Here is a 19,214-nt window from a genome sequence, read left to right as displayed (position 1 = left end):
GCCCGGGAGGGGGTGAATACCGCTGGGGAGACTCGGGCAGGCAGGCAAAGACCTGCGCTGGACTGACTCTCAGTTTCCTGGAGACAGAACACGGGGAACGGCAGGGGTGCTGCGCAGGAAGTTGACTGCCCAGGACCGTGCCGCCGCACAGAACCCAGAGGCCCAGGCTGGTGACGCGCCCACTGCAGAGCACCCAGTGGCCTCACCCACAGGAACCATCTGAGCAGCACACCCACCAACAGGCTGGAGCGATAGCACAGCGGGTAGGGCGTTCGCCTTACACGCGGCCAACATGGCCGACCCGAGTTCGATTCCTCCGCCCCTCTCGGAGAGCCCGGCAAGCTACCGGGAGTATTCGATATGCCAGACACAATAACAACAAAGTCTCCAATGGAGACGTGACTGGGCCCGCTCGAGCAAATCGACGATCAACGGGAGGGCCTTTACCTTTACCTTTACCTTACCCACCAACAGAGTGCTGCTACACGCCCTGCTCTCACGCCCCCACCTGTACCCGGGCTAAGTGGACAGGGCGACGCCAGATTCGGCCCTCGGCGGGGCAGACGCAGCCCTCGGTGGGGCAGACGCAGCCCCCGGCAGGCTGGACTCAGCGCTCAGCGGGGCAGACTCAGCCCCCCGCAGGCCAATCCCTCGGGGTGTACCCGACAGCCTCTCCCTTCAGGCCCGCAAGGGTCAAGCCCCAGGAAGCAGCTGAGCCCGAGTGAGCGGGGATGGCGGGAGAAGGCCGCCGGGAAGCCCACCTGCTCTGCTTCTCAGTGTCTAGCATCCGCTGCAGCTCCCGCACGCGGCACTCAAACTGGGACTTCTCGTCGCCGAGGACGCTCCTCCAAGCCTCCCACTGGCGCTCCTTCTCCAGCAGCTCATCGTTGAGGGCCTCCAGGTCCATGACCTGCTCCTCCAGCATGGTGCAGGTGGTCTTCAGTGCCTCCATCGTCTGCAAAGAGGAGCCTGGGTCACGGGCCTGGCAGCCAATGAGGGTCTCCTGGCGGTGACTTTTGTCAGCTCAGGCTCAACCCCGCGAACATCCCCAGCCACAGTCGGCCAGAGAGCCTGTCTTTCTCTTGCACAGACAGGGGCAAGCCCACCCAAGTGGGTCGTGGGCCCTCGCTGGGGCCAACTTCCAGGCAGAACATTTCTCACGAGTGGCGTCCCCTTCCATATATATATATATTTTTTTCCTGGTTTTGGGGCCACAGCTGGTGATGCTCAGGGGTCACTCCCAGCTCTGCACTCAGGAATCACTTCTGGCGGTGCACGGGGAACCATAGGAGATGCTGCGAGTAAGGCAAGAGCCATACCCACTGGGGTCTAGTTTTTAAATTAAACCCAAACGAAAAGAACCCTGCCTTTGGTTTTTTTTTGGTTTTGTTTTGTTTTGTTTTGTTTTGCTTTTTGGGTCACACCCGGTGATGCTCAGGAGTTACTCCTGGCTTTGCACTCGGGAATTACTCCTGGCAGTGCTCGGGGGACCATATGGGATGCTGGGAATCGAACCCAGGTCAGCTGTGTGCAAGGCAAACGCCCTACCCGCTGTGCTATCACTCCAGCCCCAGAACCCTGCCATTGGGCTGGGGGGAGGTTTGGGCCACACCTGCTCTATACTCAGGGATCACTACTGGCAGGCTAGGAATATGGGATGCCAGGGGCAAAACCCATGCAAGGCAAACACCAACCCACTGTACTATTGCTCCAGCCCCAAGAAAGAATCATGCTTTTAAAAGCCACATTTTAAATTTTAAGTCTTCTAGAAAGAGAGGGACAGACATAGAAAGATTGCACTCATCTGGGGAACATAAACTAACAAAATAGGAGACTAACACCCCAAAATAGCTGAGATAAGTACCAGGAGGTTTACTCCATGGCTTGGAGGCCAGCCACACACGCTAGGGGAAAAGACAGCTCAGATAGAGAAGGGAGCACCAAATAAAGGGTGTTGGGAGGATCCTCCCAGGATGGGAGATGCATGCTGAAAGTAGACTCTAGACCAAACATGATTGCCACTCAATGCCTCGTTTGCAAACCACAGCACCCGTCCTTTGAGAGAGAGAACAAAAGGGAATGCCCTGCCACAGAGGCAGGGTGGGGTGGGGAGGATGGGGGGGTGGGAGGGATACTGGGATCAGTGGTGGTGGAGAATGGGTATTGGTGGAGGGATGGGTACTCGATATATATAACTGAAACCCAAGCACAAAAATTTTTAAGTCTACAACTGCACCTTATGGTGTTTCATGAATAAAAATTTAAAAAATAATAATAAATTTCAAATCTTCAAGATAAAATGGAATTATTACTACTACTATTATTATTATTGAAAGAGCGCATTTGCAGGCCGGGCTTGGTCCTGGGAGCTTCAGGGACTGTCCCTTACTTGCTTCTGGCTGGTGAGCTGCATCTCCCGCTCTGAGATCTCCCGGCGGAGATGGTCCACCTCACTCCGCAGCTGCACAAGCTCATCGCTGGCGCCCGAAGCCTCATCCAGTTGCTTGGACAAGTAGAAGTTTTGGTTGTTGAGCTCGGCATTGTCCTCGGTCAACTGGTTGAGCTGCTCCTCCAGGTCTGTGATGACCTGAAAGAGGAAGGAAGTCAGTGGTGGAAAGGACAGATTGGTGGTAATGGAGGAAGTGCTTTTAGAACCTTGGAGGTCTGTCCTGCAGAGCACAGGGAAACTGTGTGCTGCTCACACATCTGCTGGCACACCCCTGAGGGCCAGCCTCACCTGCCCCTCTCATTTCGCTCACCTTTTCTCTTCTCTCCCTCCCTCCCTCTCTCACAAACACAGTCACACACAGACACAGAAACACACACACACACACATCGCAGTTGTAAAAAGAAAATTCTTCCTTCTAACTCAGAGTCTTAACTCAAAATCTAATCAGAATTCTTCCAACTCGGGGCCGTCAGGAAAAAATATAGCACAGGCAAATCAAAAGAACATACTGCTGTATGGAAGGGGCCACTTAATTTTAGTGGGCGATAATGAGGACCCTGCAAATGTGGGAGAGCAGAATCATAGAAAGTCTGGTATCACAGCCAGCTAATTAAGATAAAAGCCCATGATACCATCTAGAGGACACTGGGCTTAGGGCAAGTCTCAGAGCAAAACAGCGAAGACTGACAGCAAAGGACACCAAGAGTTAGTTGAATAATATCTTGGGCAATAAATTTAATTTCATGGCACAAAGGGAAAAAAAATTAAGAGGACCTTAGAAGGACGCTGAGATGGCAAGATTGCACCAGAGTGTCACCCGAATGGCTTTATTATGCAGTAAGCGATCAGAAAATGGGAAGGCATATATATATAAAATTGTTGTTTTATTGAGAGAGATCTAATCTGGTTTTGCAAAATTATTTCCCTGCTCAGTGGCAGAATGACTATGGTTTCTGTACATTTAGCCTTCCTATTCTCTGCCTTGATGCTCAGCACTGGTGCTGGCAGAGGGTTTTGCATATAATACTTTAGAAGTTTAAAGGCAATTTTCTAATAATAGCTAGAATGAGCCACAGAGGCAGTAAATTAAATTTTATGTAACAAAAAGGAGTAAATTAAAAGGAAATGCCTTGAAGCCTATGGTTATTAATTGTTTCCAATTTCCAAACCTCAAGTAGACTCAGTGGCTGAGATGCTGCCGCAGTTTCTCTCACTAATTCCCTGTTAACTTCCTTTGATTAATCAATTAAAAAAAATATTCCCAGTCACACGACATGCAAGCACATTGATTAAAAGCATTTAATTGGATGTGGCTCAGAAAACACAGCTTTTCATTTCGTTAACTGAGCTGATAAGCTCTTAATGTGGCAAGTGGCCTAGGAAGACGCACTTGGACGTCAAGAGCCGCGCGGGGGCCTCCTACCGGGTTGGCCTGAAGACCCTGGGGCTGGGGGGAGAGGGGGGGATGGACCTACAGGAGCAAGAAGGCAACCTGGTCAGATCCTTGGCCAAAACTCCTTTAGTGGGGAGAAGGAACCAGGAAACACTTGCCAGCGTGCTGCCCGCCTCAGGCACAGCCAGGGACCCCCGAAACACCCCTTCGGGGACACAGGAAAGTCTCCAAAGACCAACAAGCAGGACTGAAGAGCAGCCCAACTGGCTTCCTGTGTGATGAGAGCCCTTTCTGCACCATCTGTTTTTCACCCCGGATTGACAACGTCTCCATCGATGCCCCTGTGCTTCTGCCGTCCCCTGGCCCAGCACATGAGGTTGAGGCTGCCTGGCCTGGAAGCACACGGGAGAGTGACCTCCTGGAACACCCGCAGAATGGGATTGTTCTGGAACCCCAAGTCAGTGGCACCGATGAAGGCAGATTCTTCATTTACGACCCCTGGTTTCTATTGTTTTGATGATCTGAATTTTCTTGCATGCTCTTTTACCTGAATGAATTATGTGAAGATAGGGATAAAAAATGTGAATCAAGGGGCCAAAGCGATAGTATGGGGGGAGGGCTTTTGCCTTGCACACGACCGACCTGGGTTCGACTCCCAGCATCTCACAGGGTCCCTCGAACACCGCCAGGAGTGATTCCTGAGTAGAGAACCAGGAGTAACCCCTGAGCATCACTGGTTCTGACCCCAAATAAAAGCAAAAATAAACAAACAAATAAATAAAGGAATAATGTTAGTCAAGGGGGCGAAGGAGATGGATCAAAGGGCTGGAGCTGATGCTTGGCATGAGGGAGCCTTGGGCTCAGTCCCTGCCACCACGTGGTCCCCCAAGCCTCACTAGACGTGGCCGCTCCTCCACAACACGCCCACCCAAAAGGAATTAACGAACAAGCCGATCATGTAATAGAAAATCTGTTCACATAGAACAGAGGAAGGGGGGCGAAGGATGTGGTTCAGCTGCAGAGTATTCGCTGTGCGTGTATGAGGCCCTGGGTTCAATTCCTAGCCCTGTGGGGGTGGGAGGTGAGTTAGGGCTGGAGCTATAGACTACAGCTGGTAGGGGTTTTTCCTTGAATGTGGCCAGCCCTGGTTTGATTCCTGGCGCCCCATATGAACACCCAAGCCCACCAGGAGTGATCTGATTCCTGAGCGCAGAGCCAGAAGCAAGCCCTGAGCACTGCCAAGTGTGGCCCAAACACCAAATAAAAGAATAAAGAAAATGAATAACGGCAAAACAACTCACTTTGCCATTCAAAGGTCTACATAAGCTTCTGGGACTCGCTCCCTTCCTTTGATCCGTGGAAACACACATGTAACATGTTATAAGCACCTCCTCTTTTTCTACCCAAACCAGGCTATAAAACGTTAAAAAAAAAAAAACCTTGAAAAAAGTCAATGAAGTGTCAAGACTGTTCCTTTGCCTTCAACAGTGAGAGGCCCAGTGGTGTGGAAATTTTGAATCCTTTCCCAAGAGCCACTGTCATCTGCTCTGCAGGGGGCTTATGTCTGTCCTCTGGGGCTGGTTCTGTGGTTTGCCACTATCTGGGTGTGCTCCTTGGACAAGAGTCGGAAGCTGGGGCTGGAGCGAAAGCACAGTGGGGAGGGTGTTCGTCTTGCATGCAGCCGACCCGGGTTGGATCCCCGCATCCCGTATGGTCCCCCAAGCACCGCCAGGAGTAATTCCTGAGTGCAGAGCCAGGAGCAACCCCTGAGCATCGCACAAAAAGCAAAAAAAAAAAAGGAATCAGTGACTGTGTGTGTGTGTCCATGCATCTGCATGAGTCACCCATTGCCCCCCCCCCCCCCCCCCCCCCCCCGCCCACGCCGTGCTCTTTAAGCCCAGGCAGTAAGCCCTGAGCACCAAGTGCGGTCCAAACACTAACTAAAAGTTGGTATTTACCTTGTGACTATTCTGGGTGGCAGGAGTTGTGGTGCTAAGTGTGACACACATCCCTTACACATACACGTTTTCTGAATTGGCTGAGACCAAGCTCATGCCCCAGGCCATTTGTGACTCTTCTCCAAGGGCGTGTCCTTGAAGTCTGATCCATGACACTTAGCCAAATAAGTGTGAGAAGCCTGCTTAGGCCTGCTGGGGGCTGTGAGCACCTTCTCTCCACAACAAAGGGGCAGGGTCTGGCCACTGCCTTAGGAGCCTTTAACCTTTTGGGCCCAAAGAAAGAGAAATGCAAGGACGGAAGCTTCAAGGCTGAGTCCATCTCCGCTGGGAAGAGAATGCCCGCCACGAAGCTGTCCTATGTGCTGCTTTAGCAGATAAGAGATCCCGGTACAGTTCCAAGAGAAAACAAGGATATGAAAAAATGATCTGCTCTCAATGTCCAAAAGAGCGGAAAAAAAAAAAAACAACTTCCCTTGGGGTTCGCTGTTGCTTTTTAAGCTTCCCTGTGAACCTCCCAGCTCTGAGCAGTGGATGTCCACCTCTCAACCTTGGCCGCCTGACTGGGCAGAGGGACGGTTCCCAGGGGAACGTGGGTTGGCACTCTGGGAGTGAAGAAAGCAGTCAGATAATGAGCATCTGGCTGAGAAGACACGGAGCCCGAGTCCTATTTTAATGCCTCCCTCTCTCTTGAAGGAAGCCATTTGCATATTATTTATTTTTAATCTTATAGCTGACAGATTGATTCATAATTAAAACTCTGTCATATGTTTGCCCACCAACTCCCCTCCAAAACAGACTGAGGTGGGGCTTTAGGTGCCAGATTGAATCAAATCCTTTTTAGAAACCTTTTTCCAAGAGAGAAACGGTCTTGGGCTTGAAAACCTTTGTGGGCTTTTTAAAAAACATTGATGACTGAGGCCTCCAGTCAACTGAGCTCTGAGGGGAGCGTCTCCCCCATCCCAAAGCAGAAGTTTCCTTAGGAAATGATCTCGGACAGCAGTGACTAGAAAGGAACGAGGGATGTGCCTGAGACACACGGCCAGTGCGCAGTTTGTCTTAACTGAGCCCCATCCATGTGTGAGCCACCGGTGGGACACACCAGTACCCGCTAAAGTCTAAGTGAGATCTCTCTGCTGGTACTGCCATGAGTGATTCAATCTGGGAGTTTTTTGTTGGTTGGCTGGTTGGTTGGTTTGGTTTTGGTTTGTGTCTCACACCCGGCAGTGCTCTGGGCTTTCTCTCCTGGCTCCGTGTGAGCAGGGGAGACCCTACACAGAGCCAGGTACTGAACCTAGGTTGGCCGTGTGCAAGGCAAGTGCCCTACCCACTGTATGATCTCTTTGACCCCCAAACTTCTTTTGTTTGTTTATTGGTTTGGGGCCACACCTGGCAGTGCTCAGGGGTTCTTCCTGGCTCTGCACTCAGGAATTACTCCTGGCAGTGCTCAGGGACCATATGGGATGCCGGAGATTGAACCCGGGTCAGCCACGTGCAAGGCAAGCACCCTCCCCGCTGGACTATCTCTCTGCGCCCCCCACACTGTCTTCAAGGAGTGGAATCACCTTCTCAAGTAGAAATCGAGTCGACAGGGTACCGTGCCCCCTTCCTTGGGGCCGTGCGCAGGGCAGGCCATGGTCTGGGGCGCCCTTGCTCTCGCCGCTTCCTGCGGGCATCTGGGAGGCAGGCGCTGTTTCTGCCTTTATGGTTGCACGACTGACTCAGTGTCCCCTTCGCTGTTCCCGAACCCTGCATGTGTGCCGGAACCAACCATACTCAGCGGCTTCCCTGGCCCAGTCCCCAGAGCACGCCGACAAAGCGAGTCGACAGCCAGCAACGGGTCGGTCTGCCGGAGGTGTGGCCACAGAGTCACCCAGCGGGCACAGTCTGGATCCCCGAGGCCCCCAGCTGTGCTAGCCACACTGTGGGCAGTGGTCACTCTCTCATGGCTCCCATTCAGAGGGAGCCCCAGAGGTTTTTCCACAGAATGCGAGAAGGAAGAGAAGCACTGACAGTCACTATGGGGGGAAGGAGACAAACCTTTGAGAAATAAAAGAGTACAAAAATTAAGTAAATTGGGCCAGGGATACAGCTGGGGGGGGGGGTACTGGAGGAGGGACAGGACCACATGCTCTTGTATATGTAAGACCCTGGATTTGACCCATGGCACCAAAATCAAACCCAAACAGGAAGTGGCCTAATGGAGGTGGTGCCGAGGTATTAGCCTGGTCTGTTCGAACTGCATTTCCCATTTCAAAGATGAGAGGGAAAAAAGAAGCAAAATGAAGCACGGGAGAGTGGGTAACAGAGAGGTACATGGAAACTCTTCAAAATTGACCAGGTAATTATTTTCCTTTTCGCTCAAAGGGCTGGAGCGATAGCACAGCGGGTAGGGCGTTTGCCTTGCACGCAGCCGACCTGGGTTCGATTCCTCCATCCCTCTAGGAGAGACAGGCAAGCTACCGAGAGTATCCCGCCCGCACGCACGGCAGAGCCTGGCAAGCTCCCCAAGGCGTATTCGATATGCCAAAAACAGTAACAACAAGTCTCACAATGGAGATGTTACTGGTGCCCGCTGGAGCAAATTGGTGAACAATGGGAGGACAGTGCTACAGTGCTACCTCAATGAAGCAGGAAAAAAAACTTTCCCCCTACCCCTTCTTAAATGAAAAGACTTAAGGAGGAGAAAAGAAAACTCCAGGCAAAGGATTACTAATGTATACATTTAAAAGGCACCCAGGTTTCTTTTTGGAGAAAAAAGGAAAAAAGTAATATAGAGTCTGAGGAGATAGATGAACAAGCTAAATGCAAGCTTTGCATACCCTGTAGAACCTCTGGTGCTGCACATGCCCCCTGGGAACTGCTAGGAGCGACTCCTGAGCATCCCTGGGTGGGACCAAAAGCCAAGCTCTGGGTAATACAAGAACCCGATTGCAAAACCATTTGCATTCCATGAGCAGGTACAAGAAAACAGGACGATTCAAACTCGAAAGCAGGGCAAAGGAGGAGGGAGACAGAACACCTCGGCTCGTGAAGGAAGGAAGGAGCAGATGAAAGAAATCCAGAGACATCTCGAAGACCAGCCACCCCGCTCCAGCACTTGGCCTGAGGAGACCCAGGAGAAACCTGCCAGGTAACAATGCCAGGCAGCAGAAGAGGCACACCTTGGGACCTCGACTGCTCGTGGGTGTATGCTCATCCTATTTGAAAGCTGCTTCCACCAATGGTTAGATACCAGGTGCTCTCCCACAGTCTAGCCCATCAAGGAAACACACCTAAAGTCCATCAACAGGAGAGTGAAAAAACCAGTTCTGTCCATATACTGGAAACACTATATGGTGATAAAAAAGGACAAACTCTTGATGGATACAACAATACAAATGAATCTCATAGACATGTACGAAAACAAACACTAAACCTAGAACACATGCATCTTCTATGACTTCATTTACGTGAAGTTCAAGAACAGGCAAGAGGGGAGCCGGAGTGAGAGCCCAGTGGGTCAGGCATTATTCTTGCACACGGGTGATCTGGGTCCAATCCCCAGCACCCCATAGGGTCCCCCACGCACTGTGATTCCTGAGTGCAGAGCCAGGAGTTACCCCTTCACTCCCCTCCCCCACACGCCCACCCCAAAAGGACCGGGCAAGAGCAGGAAAGAACAAGCACCTCTAGGGCATCAAAGGTGAGAATGATGGTTACCCTCTGGGCAAAGGAGGTGGCAGAATGAGGATGGGAAGGGGCTGCTGGGAGCTGAGAAGGGTTTCTATGCTGATCTGAGCTGTGGGGCACAGCTGCGGATGCAAAAACTCTGCCATCTCAGATGCTGAAGATGAGTGTGCTTCAGTGGGGGCACGTTGCACCTATTAAAGGAGCCGGGGCAGGAGCACTTGCCTTGCCTGCAGCCAACCCGGGTTCGATCCCCAACATCCCACGAGCAATGCCAGGAGTAATTCCTGAGAGCAGAGCCAGGAGCCCCTGCACACCTGCACACTGCCAGGTGTGGCCCCAGAAACAAGTTAAAAAAAGGGAAGCAAAAGGCAGGTCCCGTCAGGACCTAATGTCCCACGTGGCAAAGATGTTCAGGACGAGGAAATAAGACTCTGCGTGCGGGGCTGCAGGGCATCTCCAGAGACCCCCTTATGCGAGTAACACAAGTGGAGATGAGCTTCCTGAAACGCAGGAGGCGCCAGAACAGGGCACGGACCCCAGGAGGGAAGGGGAGCTGGGATCAGGACGGCCTCCCCATCAGAGAGGCCATTTTAGCTCTGCTTTCTCATCAGAGAGGCGGGACTGAGCTACGGCACCTGTGGCAAGCCTCCACCTGCCATGGGACCATTGGGGAGAGACCCTGAACCCAAGCACTGCTGGCTGGGTCCCCAACCTCAGGATCCCCCTAAAAGACCTCAAGCTCCCACCGACCTACCCTTCCGCGTAACCTCCTCACAGAATTCACTTTTTTGGGGGGGGGGGGGGTGGGACACACCTGGCAATGCTCAGGGGTTACTCCCGGCTCTGCACTCAGAAATTCCTCCTGGCGGTGCTTGGGGGACCATATGGGAGGCTGGGAACTGAACCCAGGTCGATTGCAAGGCAAGGCAAATGCCCTACCCACTGTGCTATTGCTCCAGCCCCACAGAGTTTACTTCTCTTGCTGTAAATGACATTTCCCATTGGGCCCTGGATTCTGAATTTGCGTGTCAGGAAGTCAGGTCTCGTCCGTTAGGAAACTAGCACTTCTACCTCCACAGGAGAACACATCAGTCTTTGTTCTGGCCTGGGCAGCTTCCCCGGGGCCTAGGCTGCAGCTACTTACAGGGACAAGTGGCTCTGCTGAGAGAACAACCCTCCCCACGACCTGAAGAATGGCCCTGAGTATGCCTGTAGCCGGTGAGACCCTCGGGAAGGGCTGGGGCCCAGAAACTTGATCCGCAAGGCCACATCATGCCAGCAGAGCATATCAAAACTCAGTCACTACCACGAAGACGCCCCTCTGCCCGTCCCTGTGTCAACTTCATGCTATTTTAGTCATCTTTGGTGAATACTCACAGTGCAGCTGTTACGAAGGGCATCGAATTTGCGCTGGATTTCATCTCTATGTGCCTAAAAGGGAAGAAATCAATCATGAAAAAAAAAATTTTTTTTATAGGGCAGCCTAAACCCTCCAGGTCAAATCAAGGGAGCAGCTACTTTCCTCAAGAGCCGAGAACGTGGCAGCAGCAGCCCTGGCATCTGCTGTTCATAGAACAAAATGATCCCACCATCCCTGACATGTGAGCTGTGCGAGGAACAGCGGACTGTCCAGGCTGCACATGCTCACCCTGTGCCAACCCGGCACTCACAGTCATGCGACAGGACCAGAGTGGAAACTTGGCATTCTCTTTCTGTTGTCTGATTTCCTGCTTCCCTCTTCTCCCCACTGACTACCACTCCAGACTTCTCCCGAGACACATCACACACACACACACATACACACACACACACACACACAGTCCTATGAGACAGACAAAATAGGACTGTCTCTGTATGCCAGACCTGGTGGTGAGAGGGAGGACCCATGTCTGCCCTTTCAATGTGTAAGGAGAAACAGAAAATAAATAAGGTGCCTGAGCATGAAAGCTATGACAGAGAAACACAGGGCTTAGGACGAAGGAATAGGAGAGGGTAGAAAGGAACCCGCTTAGAAGGCGTGATTCAAGGAGGGCTTCTCTGAAGAGTCGACTTCTTTCTTTTGTTTTGCACGGGGGCCATACTCAGCTTGTGCTCAGGGCTTACTCCTGGTTCTGTGCTCAAGGATCACCCCTTGTGGTTCTCAGTGACGGCATGGGGTGCTGGGGATCGAATCTGGGCCAGTCTTATGCGAGGCAAGCACCCACACCGCCAGCGGTACTATCACTCTGGTCCCTGGAGAGGGACATTCAAACAGAAACCTGCAGGGTGACGAGGAAGCAGCCGTGGGTGTGGTGCATCGGAGAAACCGCAAATGGTGGGAGAGGCCACAGCAGACCATTGAGGGACTTCCCCCAAGGCAATGGAATAAACAGAGAGAACAGCAAACACCAGTAAAGGTAAGCACTGTTGCAGGAGATTTTTGTTTCAGATACCACAACTTGTTTTATTTGGGTTGGTATTCATTGTAGGACTTACCACCAGTTTTCCTAACAGAAGAAGTGTTCTCAGTCCAATTCCGACGTGTTTAGGTCTAGGTGATGAGAAAGCCGGGCTGGAGCGATAGCACAGCGGCAGGGCATTTGCCTTGCACACGGCCGAATGGGGCCAACCCGGGCTCGATTCCTCTGCCCCTCTCAGAGAGCCCGGCAAGCTACCGAGAGCGTCTCACCCGCATGGCAAAGCCTGGCAAGCTACCCGTGACGTATTCAATATGCCAAACACAGTAACATAACAAGAAGTCTCACAATGGAGATGGAGACGTAATTGGGCCCACTTGAGGAAATCGATGAACAGTGGGAGGACAGTGCTACGGTGCAGATGATAAAGCCACAAAAAGTGATGACTTTTTACATCAAGATATCAGAGGCATCTTGACTTTCGAGACCTTGGGCTCAGTGAAATTCAGGGTATACGTTGCCTTGTATTAGAATGCAAGGTAAAATATACTTCCCTCTGGGTACTGCTCAAACTAGTTTTGAAAACGGTAGCTAACACAAGAGAGGGGGGAAATGGCCCGAGATAATGGCAGCAAGGTAGGAGGCAGCCAAACATTGAGGCGTCTTATGTTCTGTTCCAGTGCAATTCACTGGAAGCCAACGGAAAGTCTCCAAAGTAGATGGTTGTTTTGTGAGTGTTGTGGGAAGCAGAGAATAAACTAGGACAAAAATACAAGGGACAGGAAAACCCTTGAGGATGGCAACAACCTGCTACTGCTGTGACTGAATGGAAGTGATGGCGGTGGCACCTTGCACCTTCTAGGTGGAAGGACGTGGGTGGGACTAACATCTTAGGAGCAGATGCAGGGGCAGTAGCTGCTGTACATGCAGACCAAGGGACAGGAGACCCTGGCAGAACACGGTTCCAATCACTTAGCTATCAAAGCCTAAAGAATTCAGGGGCAGAGGCAAAATCGTGGCCCCTCTCTCTAAAAACAAACATACCAAAGAAAAGTCTCCATTAAGAAATTTTATAACAAAGTCAAACTTTAGAGCTTGATTATTCCCTAGTACGTCGATTTTGTCATAAATTTATTGTCGGTTTATAGCAGATTAGATACCACAGCGGGAAGGATTAGGGAACTTGAAGACATAAAAAAACTATGCAGAATAACACAAAAAGGAAAGTAAAGATTCAAAACCATAAACCACCAAAAAGCTGTGGGACAACTTTTAACAGTTTAAAAGATATGCACCTAAGACCCTGAGAGTCTGCAGTTGGAAACTGCATGGTATGGATGGGGCCAGAGAGACTGTACAGTGCCTCCCAACTGGCCAACCTGGGTTCGATCCCGGGCAGCCCATATGGTCTCCTAAGTGTGATGCCTGAGCACAGAGTCCCGGATAGCCCTGAGAACAGCTGAGTATGACCCAAAAACTAAAGAAATGTTTAAAAATAATTCAAAACTACTGGTGTGAGGGACAGAAAAGCATTTGAGGAAACAACAGCCACGGATTTCCCAAAGCTGATGAAAACCGTAAACCTCCTAACGGGGAATAAAATAGCACCAAAAAGGATGGAAAATAGCTAAGTCATATCACAAATCATGGTCACGGTCCTCCCATTGTTCATCGATTTGCTTGAGTGAGTAACGTCTCCATTGTGACACTTGTTACTGTGTTTGGCATACTGAATATGTGTTTGGCATATCAAACACATCACGGGGAGCTTGCCAGGCTTTGCCCTGCGGGCGAGATACTCTCGGTAGCTTTCCGGGCTCTCCGAGAGGGGTGGAGGAATCGAACTCGGGTCAGCCAAGTTGGCCGCGTGCAAGGCAAACGCCCTACCCGCTTTGCTATCGCTTCAGCCCCATATCACAAATAAACTGCTTAAAGCCAACAACAAAGAGAAAAATATTTAAGATAGCCAGAGAAAAAGACAAATTACATAGAGAGGAAAAGACAAGAGATTTCTCATCGGGAGGAGGCAGACGAGAAAAGACAGTAGCTTTAAATTCCTGCAAAGGCTGGGAGAAAGGTCATACATAAACAAGCAATTTCTCCCAAACCAAAAATAAACAAATCTGTTGAGAGCCTCAGCAGCTGAAAACCTCCAGAACCCAATTGCCACAATGCTCACGGCTGATCTCCACAGGCTTGGGGTGAGCCTCAGCCATGAATGAATGAATCTGTCAAAAAACTCAGGAATGCGGGTTTTGTGACCGAAATCTCCAGGCTCTCATGAAGTCGGGGGTGGGCGACCTCCCCACATCCCCCTGTTCTTCCGGGAGCCTGGCAGTCACGTCTATGAACTGCATCTGGCGTCATATAAGCTCATTAATGACCATGATCCAGAGACTCACAGATTAAAGTTGGAAGAGAACAACCAGCTGCAGAGATGCCTCCGGACCCCAAAGTCAGCACCCAGTTAAAAATTTAACTCCAGCTGTATCACCCCATTTAAAATTTTAAATTCCTGAAGTGCGTGGCTGCATTTGCCACCATGCAACATCTTATCCTCTACACCACTGGTGAACTGGGAGTAGCACACCACAAAGGATGGGTGTAAAGTAGAAGGTAGCCAATCTCAGTTAAAAAAGAAATATTAGCATACAAGGTTCAACCTGTAACAAAATGTTAGTAATCTCTTATACAAGGCACCAGAGTGAGATACTGCACACGATTTCCTGAGGAAACCATTTTTGATCATTTTTAGCAAATTATTTATAATAAGCAATACAAAAGAAATTATTTAGGGCAGGCTTGGGTGGTGGTTGGGAAAATTTGAAATAATGGTGATGGGTAGGAAGGTATAATGGTTGTGGGATTGGTGTTGGGACAGTGAATGTAATAAATTGTGAACAACTTTATAAAAATAAAACTAAATTAAAATATATATCTGTTGCTCTGGTGTTCTATACCCAGCAAAACTATCTGCCCAAAAATGAATGTGAAATAAAGATTTTCAGACACAGGAAAACTGAAGGAATTCGCAACCCGTACTAAAAGAAATATTTAAAGGAAGTTCTTCAGGAAAAAGGAAATGAAGAACACTGGAAAAACAGTAAAACGGTGCTCTGGAACCAGTAGGTAGGGTTTGATCTCTAGCACACTTATGGTCCCCAGCACCACTTGGAGTGATCTCTGAGCATCACCTGGTAAAGGTAAGGTAAAGGTAAAGGCCCTCCCGTTGATCGTCGATTTGCTCGAGCGGGCCCAGAGCCCACCTGGTATGGCCCAAAAACAAAAACAAGAAAAAAAAAAAAAAGAAAAATAGTAAAACAAAGCAAAAATAGATATTTGCACTGGCTCACAGATTTATAAAAATATTGTCACTTAGAATCAGTTTCTCAAATAATTAGCTGACTTTTTCATAGATTAATTAAAAAACTCAATTCCTCCACTCACCCACCCACCCAAAGATTCGTCTGCTTCTTGCCCAGCAAGAATAAAAGAAATCTATTAACTGGTTGCTGTGAGAATAGTATATATGCAGAGTAGGAAAACACTTGCTACTCGGTTACTGAAACCTTAGCGGTGAGCAAGCCGGCTGCCAGGTGCCACGGTCGTCCACCCCTCCCCTCCCACTGGCAAAGGCAAGGATTCTTTTCAGAGCAAGAATAAGGTCCTTAGGTTCAGAGTCTAGAAAGAAGCGAGAACACCTTTTTCTTTAAAAGCACAGGGAGCAAGTGTTTTTGGTCTTGAGGGCCAGTCGACCTCTGTCACAAAGTATTCAACTCGCTTTCAAGCACAGAAACAGTCCGAGACTATTTCTAAGACAAACGGGTGAGGCGGAGCAGCAGCAGAACTTATTTACAGGAAGCAGGAGGCAGCCTGCGTTTGCCTGGTGATGTGACCTGCCCGAGCTGCTGCCAAGGACCAGGTAGGATAGGCAGCGTGGCCCGAATGGAAAAGAAGCTTAGGAGGCTGGACTCGGGGGAAAGAGCCCTCGTCCACTTGCTTATTAGTGGAAGACTTACCCAGTAACATCATTAAAAACCTGTACAACTGCCCCTCCGGAGTAGAAAATTTCCATCCTTGGTACTAACTCATTTCAAAGTAACCATTTTGAGGACTTTGGGTCAATTTGACACTGCCAGTGGCAGGTCTCCATAAGGATATGGTATAATGAACTGCCATCATCATGGCTCTTGACTATCTGTCTGTCTGTCTGTCTTCCTGCTGTTCATCAATTTGCTCGAGCGGGCCCAGTAACGTCTCCATTGTAAGACTTGTTGTTACTGTGTTTGGCATATCGAATACGTCACGGGGAGCTTGCCAGGCTCTCCTAGAGGGGCAGAAGAATTCAACGTGGGTCAGCCCAGCCCGCCGTGTGCAAGGCAAACGCCCTACCGCTGTGCTATCGCTCCAGCCCTATGATCGATTAACAAGATTATCTTGACTGGAGAAACACTATCAACACTTAACACTTACTGGACCAATCTGGCAAAGAAAACACAGAAAATGAGGCTGGAAAGACAACTCAACTGACTAAGCACATGGCCTGCATGAAGGCAGTCTGAATCCGACCACTGGCATGGGCCCCCAGGCCCCACCAGGAACAGCTGCCGGCCATTGCGAGCTGGGTGTGCCCCTGAGGAACACCAGGTGTGACCCCACACCAAGACAGTTCTTGAGAAAATTTTAATACACCTACATTATTTCTTTGACATAAACTGTGAAACCAAAGCAAGCACGTGAATGTGTGTGTGCGTGCACGCGCGCGCGCACACACACACACACACACACACACACACACAGATAAAGGTCACAGAATGGTACATTAGGATAGTAAAATATAACAGAAACTTTGAACCTTCTCAACGAAATATGAAATATCTGGGTGTAAATTAGGTATCTGATGTTAGAGAAATAAAAATGCATACTTCTGAAAACTACAGTCTCTGTTCATGTGTACGATATCTGGATTTTCCACATTCAAAGCTGAAACTGAACTTTCCCCCCAAAAATGTTTATCTTGAAATGATAACATTGCTTATACAATATCAGCGCACACGTTAACACAAACAGAAGCTGTCAAATGATATCTTAGTATTATCACAAAAATCATGCAACCTGGGCATACCCAAGGAATCACAGACCCCAGTTGGAGAGCCCCTGACCGAGAAGCATAACAGAACAATACCACTGTATCACTACTAGAGCAGGCGCCAGTAACGCCTCTATTCCTCCCAGCCCTGAGGTTGTAGCAGCCTCTCCTTACTCGTCTTTCTCAATGACTGGAGCCTCTTTCAGGGTCAGGGGAATGAGATCTGTTATCGTTACTGTTTTTGGCATATCGAATACACCACAGGGAGCTTGCCAGGCTCTGCCCGTAACAGAAAAATCAGGTAAAACTCACCCAGAAGACTACGAGAGATATTCTCTCTTATGCCTATTAGTTTTTGTTCGTCTGAGGGCCACACCCAGCAGTGCTCAGGGCTTACTCTTGGCTCTGCCCTCAGGGATCACTCCTGGCAGGGATCAGGGGACCATACTGGGTGCTGGGGATTAAAACTGGGTCGGGCTCATCTAAGCCAAGTATCCTACACACTGTGTGATTGCTCCAGCCCTTGCCTTAGTTAATGTTTAAGAAAAGTTACAACAGGATCAATACAATCAATATTATACAATCCCTCCAATAATGGGTAGAGGGATCGATCGGGATGGGAGATGTGTGCTGAAAGTAGATAAAGGACCAAACATGAGAACTCTCAGTATCTGTATTGCTAACCATAATGCCCCAAAGTAGAGACAGAGTATGGGGGAAACTGTCTCCCATAGAGGCAGCGTGAGGGTGGGGAAGGGGGAGGTACTGGGGAGACTGGTGGTAGGGAATGTGCACTGGTGGAGGGATGGGTGTTTGATCATTGTGTGACTGTAACTCAAACATGAAAGCTTGTAACTGTATTTCATGGTGATTCAGTTACATAAAGAAATAAATAAAAAATAAAGAAAAGAAAAACGAGTTACAACAGGAAGAAAGTGAAGAGAATTATACCAAAACCTCAAAGTGAGAAAATCCCTGCCGAGCTAAGGAGAGGGAGCTGGTGTTTAGCAGTCAGCCCTCACTGAAGATCTAGCGTCGGGCTTCTGGAACATTCAGGCTCATGCCCTGCCCCCTAGAAGACAGGGACCATGCAAGCCTGTCACCTTCCATGCCCCAGTTTCCCAGCTGAGCCCTCATGCCGGCAGCTCACTAATTAAATCCAGGGTTTGATATTTATGAAAGAAAAAAGAAAGAGCGCATGCACCGACTAATGATTTCCACAAATCAAGGAGGCTGCCACCAGGATCCCATAATCAGCCTGCAAGGGGAGCCTGCTCATTAGTGTCTCTGGCTGCAGACGCGTGATTATTCAGCATTAGTCATTCGGCCACACCAGCGCAGGAACACGAGGGCAGGGACGTGCAATGTGTTCTCAGGGACCCGCCGGTGCAGGGGAAGCCCACGCCAGGCCGAGGTGCCGTTTGGGCGGCACTGACATCATGTCACGCCTCAGTGAGCGAGACCGCACACGGCTGGTCCCCGTGTGACAAAGGGACGAGGTGGAGTCTTGACGTTTCCAGGTCAGGGGGGAATTTTCCTCTCCCACCAAGAAACACGGACGCTTCGGGAAAGCCAGGCTTTCTGTCTGAGTCGGACGCTCGGGCGCTGGTCCGCACCCCCTTCCTCTCCAACTGTGAGTGGCAGGGAGTCCGGAGGCCACAGCCACCGTCAGGGAGGGGAGAGTCGAGGGCGGAGAAAAGGCAGCTCAAAGGCCAACAGTGGCATCCCAGCTCCACCCCCCCCCCCCCCCCCCCCACGATCTTCAGACAGAGAAATTCAATCTCACCGAGTCCCGAGTCTTCTAGCCCAGGGGCCGGGGCCAAACAAGGGTAACTGCCCCCTCCCCACCCCCTCCCCGTCTAGGCTAGAAAACATCTGTGACTTAAACCTGAACAATGACAGCCCAGTTGAGGACTGTTCCCTGCTGCCGATAGACCAGTCGGCTGTGATGCTCATCAGCATCCTTGGAGATCACTTTAGTGCCAGCTGACTTCAAGTGACTGACGCTTAGACTTGGGTCTGAGCCGGGCCTCCAGCAGGCACAGAGCAAGTCACAGCCCTGCCCTTGAGACCATTTTCTTTCCTTTTCTTGGTTTTGGGGCCACGCCCAGCAGCTCTCAGGGCTGAGCCCTGGCTCTGTGCTCTGGGGTCACTCCCAGTGGTGCTCAGGGCACTACACGAGGCGCTAGTTCTCAAATCCAGGTCAGCCCTGTGTCCAGCAACCCACCTGCGGAACTGTCTTTCTGGGCCCCAGAGGAAA

At 50.2% G+C, this 19,214-nt stretch overlaps 1 protein-coding gene across 1 annotated transcript in view; it reads right to left on the bottom strand.

The window, feature by feature from the left end:
• The window catches only part of CIT (citron rho-interacting serine/threonine kinase), a 163,550-nt gene that overhangs the window by 32,111 nt on the left and 112,225 nt on the right, over positions 1-19,214 (bottom strand). The window contains exons 25-27 of the mRNA XM_056131037.1: positions 10,847-10,900; positions 2,390-2,587; positions 762-955 (exon numbers count right to left, since the gene is read on the bottom strand). Coding sequence (XP_055987012.1) covers positions 762-955; positions 2,390-2,587; positions 10,847-10,900 — 446 coding nt within the window. The remainder of the gene's footprint in view (positions 1-761; positions 956-2,389; positions 2,588-10,846; positions 10,901-19,214) is intronic.

This window comes from Sorex fumeus, unplaced genomic scaffold, assembly GCF_029834395.1.
Source record: "Sorex fumeus unplaced genomic scaffold, SorFum_2.1 ptg000083l, whole genome shotgun sequence".
Classification (NCBI taxonomy): domain Eukaryota; kingdom Metazoa; phylum Chordata; class Mammalia; order Eulipotyphla; family Soricidae; genus Sorex; species Sorex fumeus.
Note: the sequence above shows the minus strand (reverse complement) of the source record. Positions and strands in the feature narration are given on the sequence as shown.